Here is an 18,082-nt window from a genome sequence, read left to right as displayed (position 1 = left end):
TTCTATTATTTATTGAAGATATTCATTCAAATGAATGCTTATGGAATATTACAAGTTGTGATTATCGGAATAGAAATAAAAAAAATGATGTGATGTTGTATTTATCCACCAAATACGACATTGGTCTTAATGACGTAGAAAAGAAAATATCAAACCTGAAGTGCCAATTTCGAAGGGAACATAAGAAAGTTTCAAATAATCGGAAAAGTGGTTCATCGCCGAAAAAACCTTCATGGTTCGCTTATGAATCCTTATCATTTTTAATTAAACAAAGCGAACCAAGAAATAGCAGATGCACCATCGATGATCCATCTGATGTGAATGATAACACTGAAGTAAGTATATAATTTTTAATAATTTAATTGTCTTCAATGTTTAGTTTAACAAAAAGGAAGAGAGTAACACAATTTAATATTTACACATAATTATTTTGCCATGGAACTGAACCTATTGGAGTCATGAAATATTGCATGAATTCTTTTCTAATTTCATGTGCTTGATTATGTGCTCTTCTAGCAATATGTTGTAAGTCAATAAAATTATTACGATTTTCCATTTCTGCCCTCCAACTCCCTGCTAAAATTGTATCATTTTCTAAATTGTCCCTGTCAAATGTTCCCGGTGGTGAATAATAATTTCTTGCAATAGAGTTTCTACGCAAAAAATTATGTAAATAAATACATGTCAATGTAACAATTTCAACTTTTTTGGGACTTAAAGCTATAGGTTTTAAAAAGACTCTAAATTTAGATGAGAGAATGCCAAATACATTCTCTACGATTCTACGTGCTCTGCACAGTCTATAATTATAAATTCGTTCAGGACTACATTTATCATGATGGCCGGGGAAAGCTTTCATTAGATTTGTTGATAGTGGAAAAGCATCATCTGCCACTAATACAAATGGAGTAGGTTTAGTTCTTCCCATTAAAGGTACTGCACGTGGTAAAGCGAGTTCTTTTTTTTCTAATTTTTTGCTTAATATCGCGTGATGAAAAACTCCACCGTCAGAAATACGCCCTTGACAACCAACATCTGCATAAATGATATTATAGTTTGAGTCTATTACTACAAGAAGTACAACGCTAAAGGTCCTTTTGTAATTATAAAACAAACTGCCGCTATTTTCGGGTGCCACAATTTCCACATGCTTTCCATCCATTGCCCCTATACAATGTGGAAAATTCCATCTGGCGTTGAATCCATGCGATATTTCTTCCCATTCTTCTTCTGTCGCAGGAATCTATACATGTTTTAAAAAAAAATTACCGTTACCAATTATGTTTTTCACAGAGAGATATAGTAGAAGAGGAACCTTCTACAGGTACGACATAACCTTCGATCGTAGAAGTACCAGAGGAGATAGAGCACGATCAGTTCCGACAACTGAGAGCAGTGGGTACAAGAAAAAGAACGAGAAAAGAGGACGAAAATGAAGTTGCAGCTATAAATTGTTTAAAAGTATTAACTGATACTGCAGCTAAAAAAGATGATTTCTCCATCTACGGAGAGCATATTGCAGCCAAACTTCGGAGTAGTGACAGAAGTAAAAAAGAAATTGCCATTGCTCAGCACCATATTGACCAAATATGCTTCAATTTAATTATGGGGGCTTACGAATGCCAAGCGGGTTCAACAGCAATGTCATCAACAACGAATACCGAAGATGCAGCTTTTCTGAATTTATTATAATAATGATTCATTGAGTTTTAATTGTTCTTAAATAAATATTAAATTTTTAACAAAATAATGGAATTTTACTTACCTTAACGAAATTCTTTAAAGTAGAAATAAGAGCTTCACATACTTCAGGTACGATTTTTGAAATTAATTGTTTGGATATTTTGAACGTATATATTAAACTAGTAAATGAATCCCCTGTAGCTAAATATCTCAGTGTTACGACTAATCTTATAGAAGCAGGAATTGCTGCACGGAAGTTGGTATCTTTTTTTTCCGATTAATGGACCAATTTTTTGTAATAGAATTTCAAAATCACTTTTGGACATCCGTACAAAATTTCTAAAACCTGAGCTATCGTCTAGATTTATTTCTTTAAGGAGATCATGTCCATATCTATATCCTTCTTCTAAAAAGCTACGCCTACACAATCGCTTAGTAGCTTTCTGTTTCTTTTTCCGAAAATTAAAAAACAGATATGCCCCATAAACCGCGAGAGCAACCTCGCTCAGAGACATAGCGAAACATACTGATTTGATGTAGACACACGACATCGTCGGCAGACAGTCTACATACGTTGTCCGCGAAAAGTCGAGTGATGTTGCCGGACATGGTATGTAGACTGTCTGCGGGTAATGTCTGTCAGTCTGGACGGGGCTTAACGTGCGCGTTGCTAGCGACGCGACGTGCAATGGGAGTTCTGTGGCGGCACGATATTATGCTCTGCAGTGAGCGCGGATGGCTATTCACATACACCGTTGCTCACTTATTCTTTCGTTTCCGATTACGTAAAAATTTGAAAGTCTTTCTGCACTGAATAGCGTTCTTAATACTTTGTCATAGCAATTTATCTCTGATCTAGTACCTTATTATATATCGTAATTTCTCGATTTTCCTGTTATTGCCATACAATAATTTTTCAATACTCTTACTCTCCGGAATTCTGATCCTAATTGAACTTTTTGTAATACTCTCGTCTCAAGCCACTTCTCTCTCGCTTTCTTGGACATTCTTAAGTTCTCTGCGTTTTCTCCTAAAATGGCCAAGTTTAAAAAAAGGGAAATTCTTGAACTTCTAATAAATCAAGAGAAATCTGATGCGGCTATAAATCACATTTTATCGAAGCTAAATGTCGAAAGGACAGCCCTAAGTGACCATGCACTGAAATCTTTGAAACTGGCTTTAACCTCCTTGAAAGGGAAACGAAATACACGTTTTCAAGCCCAGAGCAGAATACTAGCTAAGTTTGAAGCTAAGTACTCTAACTGGTTGGACTCGGAATTTAACGTTCCCGACTTGGGAATTAGTAGAAACCAAGAAGCACATGTAGGTGATATCGGTCGCCCACAATTAGAATTCCGCGAAAAATCTGACCGGTCACAAAGACGAGAAGCTTCGTTAATTAGCGCACAGTACAATAATGATGCGCAGAAAATTATTCTGGCAGGCTGCCACGCAGTTAGGTACTCCGTGGAAAAAGATCTGCGAGCTGTGCTCAAAGAAGTTGCGAAAAGTCCAGACAGAGCGGCAAAAGTTCGAAGACTACTAGATGGTCCGGTAACTACCGTAACAATGAAGAGCCCCAATGAAGCTCTAGCGTTCTTGATAGACAATTCTCTTTCCAAGAACGTCTACACGAATATGCGCTTAGCAACAAAATTGAGCGGAGCTGATATTTGGCCATCTTATAATAAAGTCAGAGAGGCCAAGGAAAAGTTGAGACCACCAAAGGAAGAGATACACATCTTAGAAAGTATAGCCGAAGTTTCAGTTCAAGCTCTGTTAAATCACACTTCAAAAAGAATTATTGAACTACAATCAGAAGTGATCCTTAATGCCCAGCAGAAGTCTAAGACTACTGAGATCACAACAGAACTCATATGTTCCTAGGGATTTGACGGAAGTAGCGGACACTCGGCTTATAAGCAACGCTATTGTGACAAAGAAATTGAAGGTACCGATGAAAATTTGTTTGCTACTACACTCATCCCTCTACAGTTGTCTACTGACAGTGGAATCATCTTATGGAATAATAGAACATCTCAGTCTGCAAGATTTTGTCGTCCTGTAAAGCTTGAATACGTTGCCGAATCGCGAGACGTCATTTTACGACAGAATCAAGCAGTCGAAGATCAGATAGAACAACTGCAACCTTTGGATATTATGTTAAAGGACTATAAAGTGCACGTACGCTTCTCACTATTCATGACCTTGATAGACGGCAAAGTGTTGAGCATTATTACTAATACACCTTCTATGCAGACTTGCCCTATTTGCCATACGACATCCAAGCACTTCAATAATCTTTCGAATATCAAGTCAAGAATGTTTTCACCTCAATCAGGTTGCACACCTGGATTAGGTTTCTCGAATTGTGCTTGCACATCGCATACAGATTGGGCATCAAAACATGGCAAGTTCGACGTGAACAACAAAGAAAGTGTTTGCTGAACAAAAGCACCACATTCAGACGATTCTATGGCAGAAATTAGGTCTTCGGGTAGATAAACCAAGAAGTGGGGGTAGTGGGAATAGTAATGATGGGAATACGGCTCGGAGGGCATTCGAGCATACAGACCTCTTGTCCGAGTGTCTGGGACTCGACGCCCAATTGCTCTACAATTTTAAAATTATTTTGATCACTCTCTCTTGCCAGCTTCCCGTTAATGCAACTCATTTTGCGGAATTCTGTGCCATTACTGCTAAACTCTATGTCTCTCTCTATCCGTGGTATCCTATGTCATCAACCCTTCACAGGATTCTTATGCAGGGAGGAGAAATATTACATCTTGCCTGTGGGAATGCTTGGAGAAGAAGCGTCTGAAGCACGAAATAAAAACTATAAAACCTACAGACAACGACACAGCAGAAAACATAATAGATCAGCAAATCTTGAAGATATGTTTTGTAGAGTCATGGATTCTTCCGATCCTATTATATCAAGTTAAAGTCTACAATCACGTCTAAAAGTAAAAAAACGTCTGCTGATTCCTGATGCTGTAAAGAAATTATTAGACATTCCCGCAATAGATCCCAGCTCTGCCGAAACATGCGAAGGCGTGGATGATGAACGCGTAGACGACACAGGCACTTCTCAAACTTTTGAGCAGTTAGATAATCTGGAGTTGTCTCACGAAGAGCTGAATTTGGAATCGTGAAGAGCATGGCACATTTTTTAAATTGGAATCATGAGACGTAAGGGAATTCATGTAAAAAAGGCACCCCGGAACACGAGAAAGGCAAATGTGAGAGGCGGAAGATTTCACCTTATAACACTACATTCAAGATATGGTCATTTTTTATAATTCTATTTATTCCATAACGATTATTCTCTGTGAAATGTGCATGCTTTGAACTTGAGATACGAAGTTAGCGATGTAAAAAACGCTCAAGTGACGATTTAATGTAAATTATACCAAATTTTACAATTTTGACGGACATATTAAGCCCGCCAGTTTGAATTTTATACTTTTAATGTCAAATTCGGCATTAGTAACCCCCAAAAACTCCCCGTAAGAATTTTTATGCCGATCCGATTAATGTTTGACTTTTGGCCACTTTTTCAAGGCTCCTGGCCCTTTGTGCAGTGTGACATTTCAAAAGAAGATTTAACCGATAGAATCGCATATTTTAAAGGTAGGTATTTTAACAATAAGAATTATATTATATATATTGTATATTTTTATAAATACACGTAGAACATATTTGTGAACATTTGCAACAAATATATAGGAATATTTCATTTCTGTTTAGATATTTTGATGAAATTTGAGTTAATTTATGCCGAACCCCCAAAGAAATTTACGCGCTCTGCCAAAAAAGTTGCAGGAAAATTATTTGAAAGTTTTGTTAAAATGTTGAGAGAGTACACGATGGTAGAGGAAGAGGAATATTTTTCGTCGAACGAAGAAGAGGAACAGACATTGACACCGCCAACGTTGGAGGAAGAATATGTGCCACCATGTAAAAATATTTCGTCTATGGACAGGGTGCCCTTTGATATTAAATTGAAGATTGTCATGACCGCAAACAAACATCCTACATGGAATTTTTATGGTCTACAAACACGATTAGATTAGAAAAGACATAATAAAAGGTGGTATATATACGGATAAAATGGAAATTATAAAAAAAAATGTCTACGATCGATTCACAGAAACACGTAGGCGGAAACAATTAGTGACAAGACGACAATTACAGCAGTGGGCTACGGCTGCTGCGATGCAATTTCGGGATGCAGTTAACGAAGATGGAAGCAGGTTTCAATTTACAGCATCGGCATCGTGGATAACAAACTTTCTTAAAGTTTACAGAATTTCAAATCGTCGTGTTGTACATTATGTATCGAACAAAGAAATTACATCGCCGGAAGAAATTATGAAATCTGCGATACATTTTCAAAATTTAATAGTCAATTACGATTCTGATTATATTATTAACCCTTTCGGTACGAGCGCCGGATATATCCGGCATCCATCTGATGACCTGTGTGGACGAGCGCCGGATATATCCGGCATCCGTCTGATGACCTGTGTGGCCGAGTGCTGGATATATCCGGCATCTATGATATGTGACAATCCGTGTGAAAAAACGAACAAGTGACATCTATGTACAGTTTATACAATTATATTTTATTTTACCGACGTATGAGATATGGATCTTATTCAAAATATATTTCGCGCTCACGCATAAAACCTTGAACTGTTACATTTTTTAACAATCGTTCTGTGTTCTTATCTGTGTTGATTGGGTATCAGCAGAGCGATATTTCTAACCTAATACAGATCATTTTAACAAAAAGTCTTTTGTTACAAGAATTCTGGAAAAACAGCTACAGGTATAATTGTCGTTTGATTTCAACTAATCTATTAAAAACTTTTGAGGTTACGCTTTTGTTCGAAACTTGTTTATAGATTTTAAAAAATTCGGGCCCTTTTCAGAATGAATAGAGGAAACAAAAGATTTATAAACGGTCTTACTGACTCTGAAAGTGACGAGAATTGTGAAAATGTAAATAATTTTAATCGACGTAAAAGAAGAATAAATGTAATATATAGCAGTTCTGAATCGGAAACAGAAATGACCCAGGAGGTTGATGACACGAACTGTGAAGTAAAATGGTCAGACAATCATTTTGTACCAAAAATTCATCGATTCAATTCAAAACACTCGGGAATCACCAACCAAATACGCCTGTCATCTCAAATCATTGATTATTTTCAACTATTTATATCTGACGAGTTAGTAGACATAATTGTAGAAGAGTCGAACTATTATTTGGCCCAACAAACCAATAACAATACGAATAATCAAGAACCAATGACGCGAAATGAGTTGTATTGTTTTTTGGCCACGTCGTTATTGATGACGCGAAATAAAAAACTATCACTCAAGGAGTACTGGAGCACGGACGATTTTCTACGCAGCGATATTTTTGGGAAAATAATGACCAGAGATCGTTACTTCCTGCTACTCAGAATCTTACATTTCTCCCATGAACCGGGATGCATTGGCGACCGCCTAATAAAAATAAAAAGAATAGTTGATATACAGTAATGCTTCGAAATAAGCAAGTGGCTCGGGACCGAACAGTTGCTTATTTCGAAGCAGGTATGCTATTCGGCTTGACTTTGTTCTCGAAACGGGACGGTAGAGAACGCGAGAAACGGATGAGAGATCCGAGGTAGCGGCTAATCATAAAGTGATCGGCCCAGCAGCGATGTTATTTTTGGACAAGGATAGAATATAGCATGCCCTCTCATTCTCGCACTATGCTTTATTTCGAAGCAAATATACCAGACTGAGAAAGCATTATATATATTCCATCCTTCTTCTATTAACCGATGTCACTGCTCAGTCGAGCATGAAATTTATTACCTTAAACATCGGCTTCGCGCTTTCATAGACCTCTCACTTATTTCTCGTACCTCTCACTTTGCGGGCGACTTCAAACAAAGAAGAGGGGATAGCGAGTTGCTTATTTCGAAGCAGAGACCACTTGCTTATTTCGAAGCATTACTGTACTACGACACTCGTTCAGTGCGGCATTTGTGCCTTACCAAGAACTTTGCATAGACGAAAGCTTACTTCTATACAAAGGCCGCCTATCTTTTAAACAGTATATTCCGAAGAAAAGGAATCGGTTCGGGATAAAGTCCTTTATTCTTTGCGATTGCAAGACCGGATTCGTGCAGGACATTATCATTTATACTGGAGCATCTACAGTTGCGGATAGTCCGATCAAGGGCATTGGAAAGTCTGGAGCAATCGTCTTACAACTATTGAAGACATACTTAGGAAAGGGCCATACCCTTTATGTGGATAATTTTTACTCCAGTCCCGCATTATTTAGTCTATTATTCGCCAATCGCACAAATGCATGCGAGACAGTAACAAAGAGACGACAAGGAATGCCCAAGATCGAAAATAAATTGAAAAGGGGAGAGGTGTCTTTTCGTAGCTCGGAAAGTTTATTGGTTTTAAAATGGATGGATAAGAGAGAAGTATACATGATCTCAACTATGCATACTGCAGATGTTATGACAGTGTCCAGACATAGAGGAAGACAGAGTGTACAAAAGCCTGTATGTATTGTAGATTATAATAATTCCATGGGTATAGTAGATAAAGTGGATATGGTAATAAGTAGTGTAAATTCAACTCGAAAAACTTTAAAATGGTACCGGAAATTTTTTTTTCATCTAATTGATATTTGTGTATGAAATGCGTATTGCTTTTATAAACATAAAAGGAACGCAACCATATCCATGGCGAACTTTCAATTGCAGTTGATAAAACAATCAACAAGTAAGAAAAAATGATTATCCGATGAGATTGACAGAGAGACATTTTCCGTCATTGTTTGTGCCAAAAAGAAAGAACCTGAGCCGACGGTGCGTTGTTTGCAGCAAAAATGATAAAAGATCGGAATCAAGATACGAATGCAAAGAATGCAATGTTGGTTTATGTATAAATCAGTGTTTTAAAATATATCACACCCAATTATATTATTAGCCGTTATACATATAATCATATATTAATTAAAAATATGTAAACAGTAATTGTTATATTTATAATTTTGTATATATTTCTGTACCGAATTTTGTATAGATTTTACTTATAATTAATAGAATTTTATATAAATAATTTTTAATATTGAAGCAAAAACCAACACTTGTTGTCAAAAACATTGTTTTATTAAGCACAGTTCTTATTTAACGCTTAGGAAAATGTACATAGAAAGGTAGACTGACAGTGTGTTATACGATACCTTTCGGCCGAATCAAGACAGTTTGTTATAAGCACATTTTCGGCGCGGCACCTCGTTCAGCGGGGGTATCATGACGGACAGAACGCCCGTACCGAAAGGGTTAATACAGATCAAACTGGCTGCGAATATCGAATAAATGTTGCAAGAACCTACACACATACGGGTCAAAAAACAGTCGAACCTTTCATAGGTGATTTAAATAAAATAACACATTCATACACTGCTCAATATTCATTGACAAAATCTGGAAAGTTATTACCTAAAGTGTTTGTATGTTTGCAAAAACCGGGAGATGCGTTTGGAGTCCATGTCAAATAGTGAAAACCGACCAACATGCAATTTACAAATAATACCGCCAAAGTGTACTCCGATCTGTCAACCTTGCGACGTTTATTTTTATAGACAGGTCAAAATTTTGATTAAACGGATTCAAAATTATTCCCAAGACATTATGGCTGACGGAGAAAAGAAGGAGTTGAACACGCGATATGACGCCATAAGGATCCAATCTTTAATTCATTATTTATTATCTGCACCACAATTTAAGAAAATGATCCAATTCGCTTGGTACGCGTCAAAGTTAGGGAATGAACGCGATATATTTTATAATGTAAATCAGTTATATTTTTCACCTGACATACATAACAACAAATGTATATGTAATTTCCGCTTTTCATTCATAACTTGTTCCTGGTGTACAAATTATTTATGTTTCAAGGTAAGTGTACACGAGAGAGAAAAAATGCGAGGTAGGGTGTAGAGAAAACTCTCGGTAGAGACACGTAGAGACGTGTACACTGAGTTGCATTGAACTTGTCGCAGTGAAGTTGGCTACAAATTCACTAACACATTCACGCCGCGTCGGTGAGCCAATGGCGAGATCGGTTCACCGACGCTGCGGCGTGAATGCGTTAGTGAATTCGGAGCCAACTTCACTGCGACAAGTTCAATGCAACTCAGTGTACACACCTTGTAGGGCTGCACCGTAGAGCTCTACGGTCTCTCTATCTGAGAGCCTTTTTGTGGAGATTTCTCTACCGTCTAAACAGCTCCATTAGAGAAATTTTTGTCTCTACATCGTCTCTACGTCTTTACGCATCGAGATGTATAAGTTGGTAGAGCTCTACCTAGTTTCATGCGCTTTATTTTGATATAGCTAACGAATTTTTAAGAATGTGTAGGAAAGGAACTATTAAACATAGAATGCTTCTTTTGTTATACATATAAATATATTTACATGTTTTTATGTTATTTTTATATTTTTTATTTTCAGCTGTAGAAGCAGCGGGAGAGTTGACTGAGCGTTTATGATCAAACAAAGTGTTTGATACTTTTGAATAGTATTTTAAATATTTGTACCTGCCATAGACTTAATCCCTCAAATAGATTTTAATAGGTAGTAATAAGTACCTTGCCCCGTAGTGCATTTTATAACACCTCCTTCACGAAGCCATAAAGAACTCCGCGATTTTCGCCTTAACTTCTAGCCATTGTCCATATCTGATTGTCAAGTCCTTAGCATTTTTATTTCTTTATTCCGTTGTTTCCAGCATGCTTTGTAGAGTCAGGGCGCTTCTTAACTTTATTGCCTGCCACGGTCAATGATCGAAATGCGGAATCTCCCGTCCACGTCACTTAAGGGTAGAAAAACCCATGAAAAACCGTTTGGTTTGGGCGGTTACCTTTGGCCTCCTTTCCAAAATCTTTAGCCAATAGAATTCATTTATAGATTTCACACTTCCAAAATTTGCTAAAATTAGCAAATGAACTTCCTTCACCCCCATTCGGTCTCCCTTGCCAAGATGACCTGATGCCCAACTTCTGAGCTGATAAATCAAATATCGATAGCACAACGTCAGGAAACAAGCTCAAGTCGTCGCGCCTATATCCTATATAATGCGTTCAAGAAAAATTCGGGGATCCAGCGATCATGTGTGGTCAAAGGATCAAACATGTAAATTAATTGATTTGTTTGAATCCCAATCGGAGTTATGGGATGTGTTAAATCCCGCGTATAGGAATAGTAAATGTTTTATTAAAATTGTACATTGAACTTTTAGTGACTATAATTATCAATCTACTTTTTTTTAAGAACCCAAAAACAAAACATTTTAATAAAAATAGCAGCAGAATTAGATGTCAGTGTGAAAGATGTTGGAAATAAGATTCACAATCTCAGGTGTCAATATAATGCTGAAGTAAGAAAGATGAAACAGAAGAAAAGTGGTGCCGGAATACATGAGGTGTATACTTCCCGATGGGAACATTTTGGTGCATTGCATTTTCTATCAAATGCAAATCAAGATACAGAATCTTCGTCAAACTTGAGGTTTTTAGTGAACCGGATATAACAAATCAGCTCGTTCACTCCGAGAGTGATGATAAAATTCTATTAGTTCTGGAAATCATTTTATTTATAATGTGCGTATATTTTGTAGTCAAATCCAAGGTTGAAAGCATCGGCTCCGCATAGTAACAGGTCGTGATCCCAGCTTCCCCACTAAGCATTTTATTTTCTCGTTCTACCACTTTTTTTTGCTGCTGCTTGTTTCCTTTCTCTTTTCCTTCCGTTCTTGCTTTCTCTCTTTCCTAATTCCTTCTTTCTTAGTTCCGTCTTTCCTTCCTTCGTTCGTTCCTTCAGTCCATCCTTCTTCCTCTCTGCCGCTCTTTGTTTCTGTCCTTCTTTCTTTATGCCTGGAGGTCGAGCGTCAGAAAAAGTATCGGATCAGCATTACACGTGAATTGGTGTAGGTTCTATGCGAACGGCCACTCGGTTGTTGAACTTGTAGATGTGGTGTTCACCCCATCTCTATTCTTCTCCCTGTTTTCCTTATTTCCTTTCTTTCTTTCCTCTGTAGTTTTTATGATTTCAATAGGAGACGCCTCCATCTCGCACGGTTTCGAACTCCGTAAAGAGGCAGTTTATTCGAAACCACGGAAGAGCAAACATGCCAAAATATAAGAACATACGTGTTATTTTACGTGCTATTGACGAAGCGGGACGAAATTATACTTTAGCTCGTAAGATTTATCGTGATTTTGTGCGGAACAATGGGAGACGATTACACCCCAACGAAATTCCTGATAGACGAGATTTTGCGCGTCTAGATTATCAATTCGGGGAGCAGGAAATCGTGATGCAGCTTACTACAAGACGTAACGGAGCAGGTCGACCTCGAGTGCATTGGCAGAAAGAAGAAAAAGTTATAGCTCTCGCAAGAGCTTATCCACTGATGGGGTTACGGAGCATCGCGAGAAGAGTAGGAATCTCGCACATGACAATGCGGCGTATAATACGCGAAGAAGGTCTGCGACCATATAAAATTCGACGTGTCCAAGCCCTACGCCCTAATGATTATGCCACACGGCGAGAATTTTGTATCTGGATGTTACATAAACTGCGACACGATCCACGCTTTTTGGAACGTGTCCTATTCACGGATGAGAGCAGCTTTTCGAGTAGCAACAATCGGCAGAATGCAAGGATTTGGGCGTACCGCAACCCCCATGCGATGACGGAGCAATTAAATCAAGGAAGATTCACCGTTAATGTCTGGGCAGGCATCATTGGCAACCATATTATCGGCCCGATCTATTTGCCGACACGGTTAACCAGTGCAACATATCTTCAATTTCTAAGATCGAAACTCTTGAGTGAACTGCGGCACATCATTCCGCAAAGTCAATGTAATTCAACCTATTTTATGCACGATGGTGCTCCACCGCACTCCAGCCGAATGGTGCAACAGTTTCTAAATAAAATGTTTGGATCGCGGTGCATAGGACGAAGACCTGCTCCCCATGTGGGGCCTCCCCGTACACCGGATTTGACACCACTGGATTTCTTCCTCTGGGGAGCCATGAAAGACATCGTTTATCGCTCAGGTGGAGAAATTACATCGCTCCCACAATTGAAACGACGGATTGAATATGCATTCAACCAAATTAAATCCACTCGTAACATCGGCGAGAAGATATCAAGAGATATGCAGCAGCGTGTGCGTGCATGTTTGTGCAACCGTGGTGGTCACATCGAAGCGAGCACGCATGCACGGCTTCTGCGTACGATTCGTTACAACGGTGCAATCCTTTGGATACGCAGAAGAAATAGAAGGCAACAGCATTAAGTTAGTGTGTTTAAAATAGAATATTATAAGTAATTTCGTCCCGCTTCGTCAATAGCACACCCGTCCGTCAACAGATAATCAAATTATTTTAATTAAATTATTGTATCACATTTATTACCTTATTAGATTTACTATTATATTACATATTATTTTTTATATTATGATGTTGTATCACATATTATTATTTTTTATATTATCTTATATTATATATTATTATTTTTTATATTATTATTTTATATAATTCTTTTCTATTATATTTTTATTATTATTGTATTACTTTTATTATTGTTATTTATATATTATATTACTTATCATACCTGTATCATTCTACATTATATTACGAATGTTTCGATTAAATTCATTTTTATTTTCATTTAAACGCAGTAGTTATTTTGTCTTTTTAAATATGCTCTCTTAGAATTTACCCTTCCTATATGCTGGCATTGTGATTGAAATTCAAGGATTGTCCTATAGCATGAAATTCGAGCGATGTGCGAGACGCGCCAAGATCACTGGAGAGGGGTACCGCGCGACTCAACGTTTATTGCATTAACGTGTAGGGAAATTTTGACGGCTTTTTTCTAGGGGAAGGGTTGATTTCCGGCACATAGTTCCTTTCAGACTTTTTATCTCCTCGATGAGCACTATACGATAAGCCAATAGAAAAATTTGACCTGGAAATTAGGGGTCAAGGTTAATTTTGCGGTCGCTTTCTTTGACAGATCTCCACCGATCCAGAGGTGTAGAATCACCCCATATAGGTCGTGACATTTAATTTTTTTACATCCTGTACATGGTTTTCTAAAACAAAATTAACTTATGAAATAGTACTAAAGTTAGCGTACATGCTTGTATACAATTATGACCAGTATCACATAAGAGAGCTGGAATTAAACAAAAATACTGTGTCGCAATGGTCCCATTTTGTACTGCAAGTCATGGTTGACTGGCTACAAAACTGTTGCGAAATGATCAGTGGAGAAAGAAAGATCGTAGATATAGATGAGTCAAAATTTGGAAAACGGAAGTACCATAGAGGTCATCACGTAGAAGGACAGTGGGTATACAGAGAATTGAAAGGGATAGTGTAAAAATATTTTTGGTGTCTGTCAAACGCAGAGATACTGATATCTTGATGGCTACAATATTTAAAAGAGTGGATAAGGCCAGAGACAACAATTATATCCGCTAGTTGGAAGGCCTATGATGTGTTAGAGAAAGAAGGTTACACGCATTTCTAAGTGAATGATAGTATGAATTTTGTAGATCCCGATACTGGTGCCCATACCAATTCAATTGAAAGTATTTGGGGGCACACCAAGTATTTTTTACCTGGATATTGTCAGTTTGTATTTATAACAAAAACTATTTAAATGGGAAAATATCAATCATTTTGTATCCCTTAAAGTAATGTTTATCATTTAAGCGACTTCGAAAAGGAGGAGAATACTCAATTCGATGTGTATGTATTTTTTTTTTTTTTTATGTATGTTCACCGATTACGCCGAGACGGATGGACCAATCGGAACGAAACCTTTTGCACCTGGTAGAGTATGTCTCCCGATTGGTCCCGTTAAAAAAATATTTTATATTTTATATTTTTTCACTCCGAACGCTTTTTATTGCAAAAAAACGTACTATTTCATGTACTGTGCGTCGCAGCTAAGTTGCCGAGCACCCACAAATTGAACCGACAGAGGGGCAAGGGGACTGTGCGTTCGCTCCACCTAATCCCCTCCAGGAACTCGTAACTTGAGAAGTCAGCGGTCACAATGCATAGGCGTAAGATTTCCATATTCGCGGAAGATAGATTTAATTATATAAACATGCGACTTTTTCGGGATATTAATGGATTTTTTATAATACTCGTTCTTGACAACAGTTGTTATTATGCAAAATTTATTGGAAATTACATTATGGAAAATGTAAAAACTCTCTTTTCTTAATAATGTAAACCCCGAATCTACCTCTACGCCAATGCATTCAACCCGCCGCTCGCTATCTCTTCATCTCATTCTGTTTCAATGTCTGTCCTTGGCGACGTTCGTCACGCGATAGATTTGTGGATGTAAGGCCCTCAGCCAATAAACATAATACGTGTGACTGGAAGCAGGTCAACGAATTTGATTGGACGGCAACTTAGCTGCAACGCACAGTACGTGCGGCGTAATCGGAACGAAACTTTTTGCGTCTTATAGAGTATAACTCTCGATTGGTCCCGTAAAAAAAATATTTTGCGTTTATTCATTCCTAACCACTTTTTTTTCTAAATGTATGTTCGCCGATTACTCCGAGACGGATGGACCAATCGGAACGAAACCTTTTGCGTCTGGTAGAGTATGTCTCCCGACTGGTCCCGTTAAAAAAATATTTTGCATTTCTTCATCCCTAACGACTTTTTTTTCTAAATGTATGTTCGCCGATTATTCCGAGACGGATGGACTAATCGGAACGAAACCTTTTGCGTCTTCGAAAGTATGTGTCCCGATTGGTCCCGTTAAAAAAACATTTTATATTTTTTCATTCCGAACGCTTTTTATTTCAGAAAAACGTACTATTTCATGTATGTGCTCCGTATGTTGGCCGATTACTCCGAGACGGATGGACCAATCGAGACGAAACTTTTTGCATCTTGTAGAGTATATCTTCCAATTGGTCCTGCAAAAAAATTTTTGTATTTTTTCATTCCTAACGACTTTATCGCAAAATACGTAATACTTCATTTATATCTTCCGGCATTTATGCTGCAGGGAATGTACCGATAGCGATGAAACCTTTCACATTTAGTAGGAGGAATATCCGCGATGATCCCACTTGCAAAAATTTATGGAATTTGTTAATAACTACTGTTATAGCAAAAAATCCATTCCTTCATGTTACTCTGCAAGGAATGTATCGTTCGCGGTGAAATCTTTCATATTTAGTAGGATATACAGGGTGTTAATAGGAGTTAATAACAAAAAACACCGACCAATCCGAGTGCGTATAGCGCGCAGTTACAGGGACGGCACTGACTGGTACGAAAACCGGGACTGACGTAGGTCGCGAACGAACAGCTTGGCACATCGTTGGCATAGTACAATAAAAAAACTGAACTCGTAGAACATCTTTAGTAGTTTAAAATGGATACGGAACCTAATCTCTTGTCGCCTGTCATAATGTAAAAAAGGAAATTCTAAGCATTCTAAACAACAAATAGAAATGATTGAAATGGAATAATTAATAAACGTTTGTATATCCTATACATATATCCGCGACTATCTCACTCGTAAAAATTTATGAAATTTGTTGTTTATTAACAACTTAAATTCGGTCAATTTTTTTTCGGTGTATGGTTATTAACTAAGCAACAGAAATCTGAAATCACCTTACACTATCCTAAAAATACTACTAATTCCACTAAAAAGTGTGAAATAAAATAATTTTTAACAAAAAAAACATCCGACTTCGAAATGCACTAAAAAGTGTAAAATAATTTCTATTTCATTTATACCAATATTCCATAGCTATTAACAATATCTACTTAATCGTTAAATAGGATACCAAATACATTTCAAAGTTTTCGGAGGCGACGTAAAATTAAAAATATCCGAACAAACGATGCTGGTGTTACGACCAGCCGCCTAAAACGTACATTAATCGAATTCTTCCCACGTTCGGACAAACATCATGTTACGGCCACCCGCCTAAGCGATCGATATTCGAACAATCGAAGTCCTCACGACCGGACACCTAAACATCATATTACGACCACCTACTTAAGTATTCGATAAGACGCGTTCTCACGGACATCCCACCTTGTCAATCATCGGCCCCTTCTCCACCACTAGCGACATTATAAAAGACCTTACCGGACATAAGCGGGGCAGTCGAAATCATATTATAAAAATAAAGTGCCAAACCTTTAAAAGTGCTGTTCATTTAAAAACCTGTGAACTTTCCACGTGACACTGCCAATAACGGTTTGATTGCGGTATGGCAAACTTGGTAATTAATAAGTCGTAACAGAGAAATTATAGGTCCGGCTGAAAACATTTGTAATTGTAACGATCGTATGAGAAATTGGCAGCACTCCTGATGTACATGCACTATACTGCAGTTCACAAGAGACCATACTTAACTCGCGCCGCTCACTAGGTCTAGAGAGAATTTTAATTACGTGTGTTATTCCCCTCTACAGCTTGCTTCTTATTATACTTTGCGATCATATAAATGGTGGGCAGAAATATATGTCGTACGATTACTGATAACCGGTGATGATATTGTAAAGTTTTACGATACAATGAAATTCCTATTATTTGTCGCAAAAAAAAATGATGCAAAGTAAGAAGCAAGCTGTAAAGGGGAATCACACACACTATCAAAAATCTCCCTAGACCTCGGTAGATCACTAGCTGCGCGAGTTAAGTGCGGTCACTCGTGAACTGCAGTATAGTTAATTCGCAATGGGTTTGTTGATTCCCGTTGAATATTATTTACGTGAAATTATCAAATGGATGATTTATCATAGGTTGCCGACGCCCGAGTTAGGATCTTCCTAGTAGAGGAAAAGTTTTTAATTTTGCGCCGCTTCCGAAAACTTTGAAATGTATTTGGTATCCTATTTAACGATTAAGTAGATATTAATAGCTATGGAATATTGGTATAAATGAAATAGAAATTATTTTACACTTTTTATTGCATTTTTTTTATTATCTATTTCTAGAAAGAAGAATAATTTCAGTGGTTATTTAAGCCACTATATTTTTACTAAACAGGCCAGAGATGACAATTTAGATTTATTTGACGTGGTATTAACAGAAATATCAGAAATATTATTTGATTCTACTGAAAACCAAGCTATGTCGAATTTGGAGGACTAATTCATGTATATGATGTATGTAAATATGTACACTCCCAGTCAAAAAGATAGCACATGTGTGCTATCTTTAATTTCTCATTGACACGCGTACAGTTTTGTGTTTACGACGCATAATACAGTAACCTTACGAGCTCCGAATATGCG

General features: G+C 37.5%; 2 protein-coding genes across 2 annotated transcripts; one reads left to right on the top strand and one right to left on the bottom strand.

Annotated features, from left to right (window-relative positions):
* Window positions 1-415: 415 nt before the first annotated feature.
* Window positions 416-2,690, bottom strand: LOC123989267. The gene is made up of 3 exons (XM_046289990.1): window positions 2,613-2,690; window positions 1,766-1,951; window positions 416-1,243 (listed from the first exon to the last, which is right to left on the bottom strand). Exons 1-3 carry the CDS (start codon window positions 2,688-2,690, stop codon window positions 416-418), a joined length of 1,092 nt encoding a protein of 363 aa, XP_046145946.1.
* Window positions 2,691-5,219: 2,529 nt separating this feature from the next.
* LOC123989266 lies at window positions 5,220-6,282 on the top strand. Its single transcript, XM_046289989.1, is given in 3 exon segments — window positions 5,220-5,316; window positions 5,434-5,741; window positions 5,743-6,282. Coding segments are annotated over 3 exon segments (945 nt in total).
* Window positions 6,283-18,082: the final 11,800 nt, after the last annotated feature.

This window comes from Osmia bicornis, unplaced genomic scaffold, assembly GCF_907164935.1.
Source record: "Osmia bicornis bicornis unplaced genomic scaffold, iOsmBic2.1, whole genome shotgun sequence".
In the NCBI taxonomy this organism is placed as follows: Eukaryota; Metazoa; Arthropoda; class Insecta; order Hymenoptera; family Megachilidae; genus Osmia; species Osmia bicornis.
This window is presented reverse-complemented; position numbering and strand designations above follow the sequence as displayed.

What these genes read in the sequence shown, in the direction of transcription:
- LOC123989267 (XM_046289990.1), bottom strand. Translation starts at nt 2,690, where the DNA reads ATGTCCAAGAAAGCGAGAGAGAAGTGGCTTGAGACGAGAGTATTACAA. An exon ending in TAGGATCAGAATTCCGGAGA is followed by an intron (nt 1,952 to 2,612) that starts GTAAGAGTATTG and finishes TAATCGGAAAAA; the next exon opens with AAAGATACCAACTTCCGTGC. An exon ending in CTTTAAAGAATTTCGTTAAG is followed by an intron (nt 1,244 to 1,765) that starts GTAAGTAAAATT and finishes AAACATGTATAG; the next exon opens with ATTCCTGCGACAGAAGAAGA.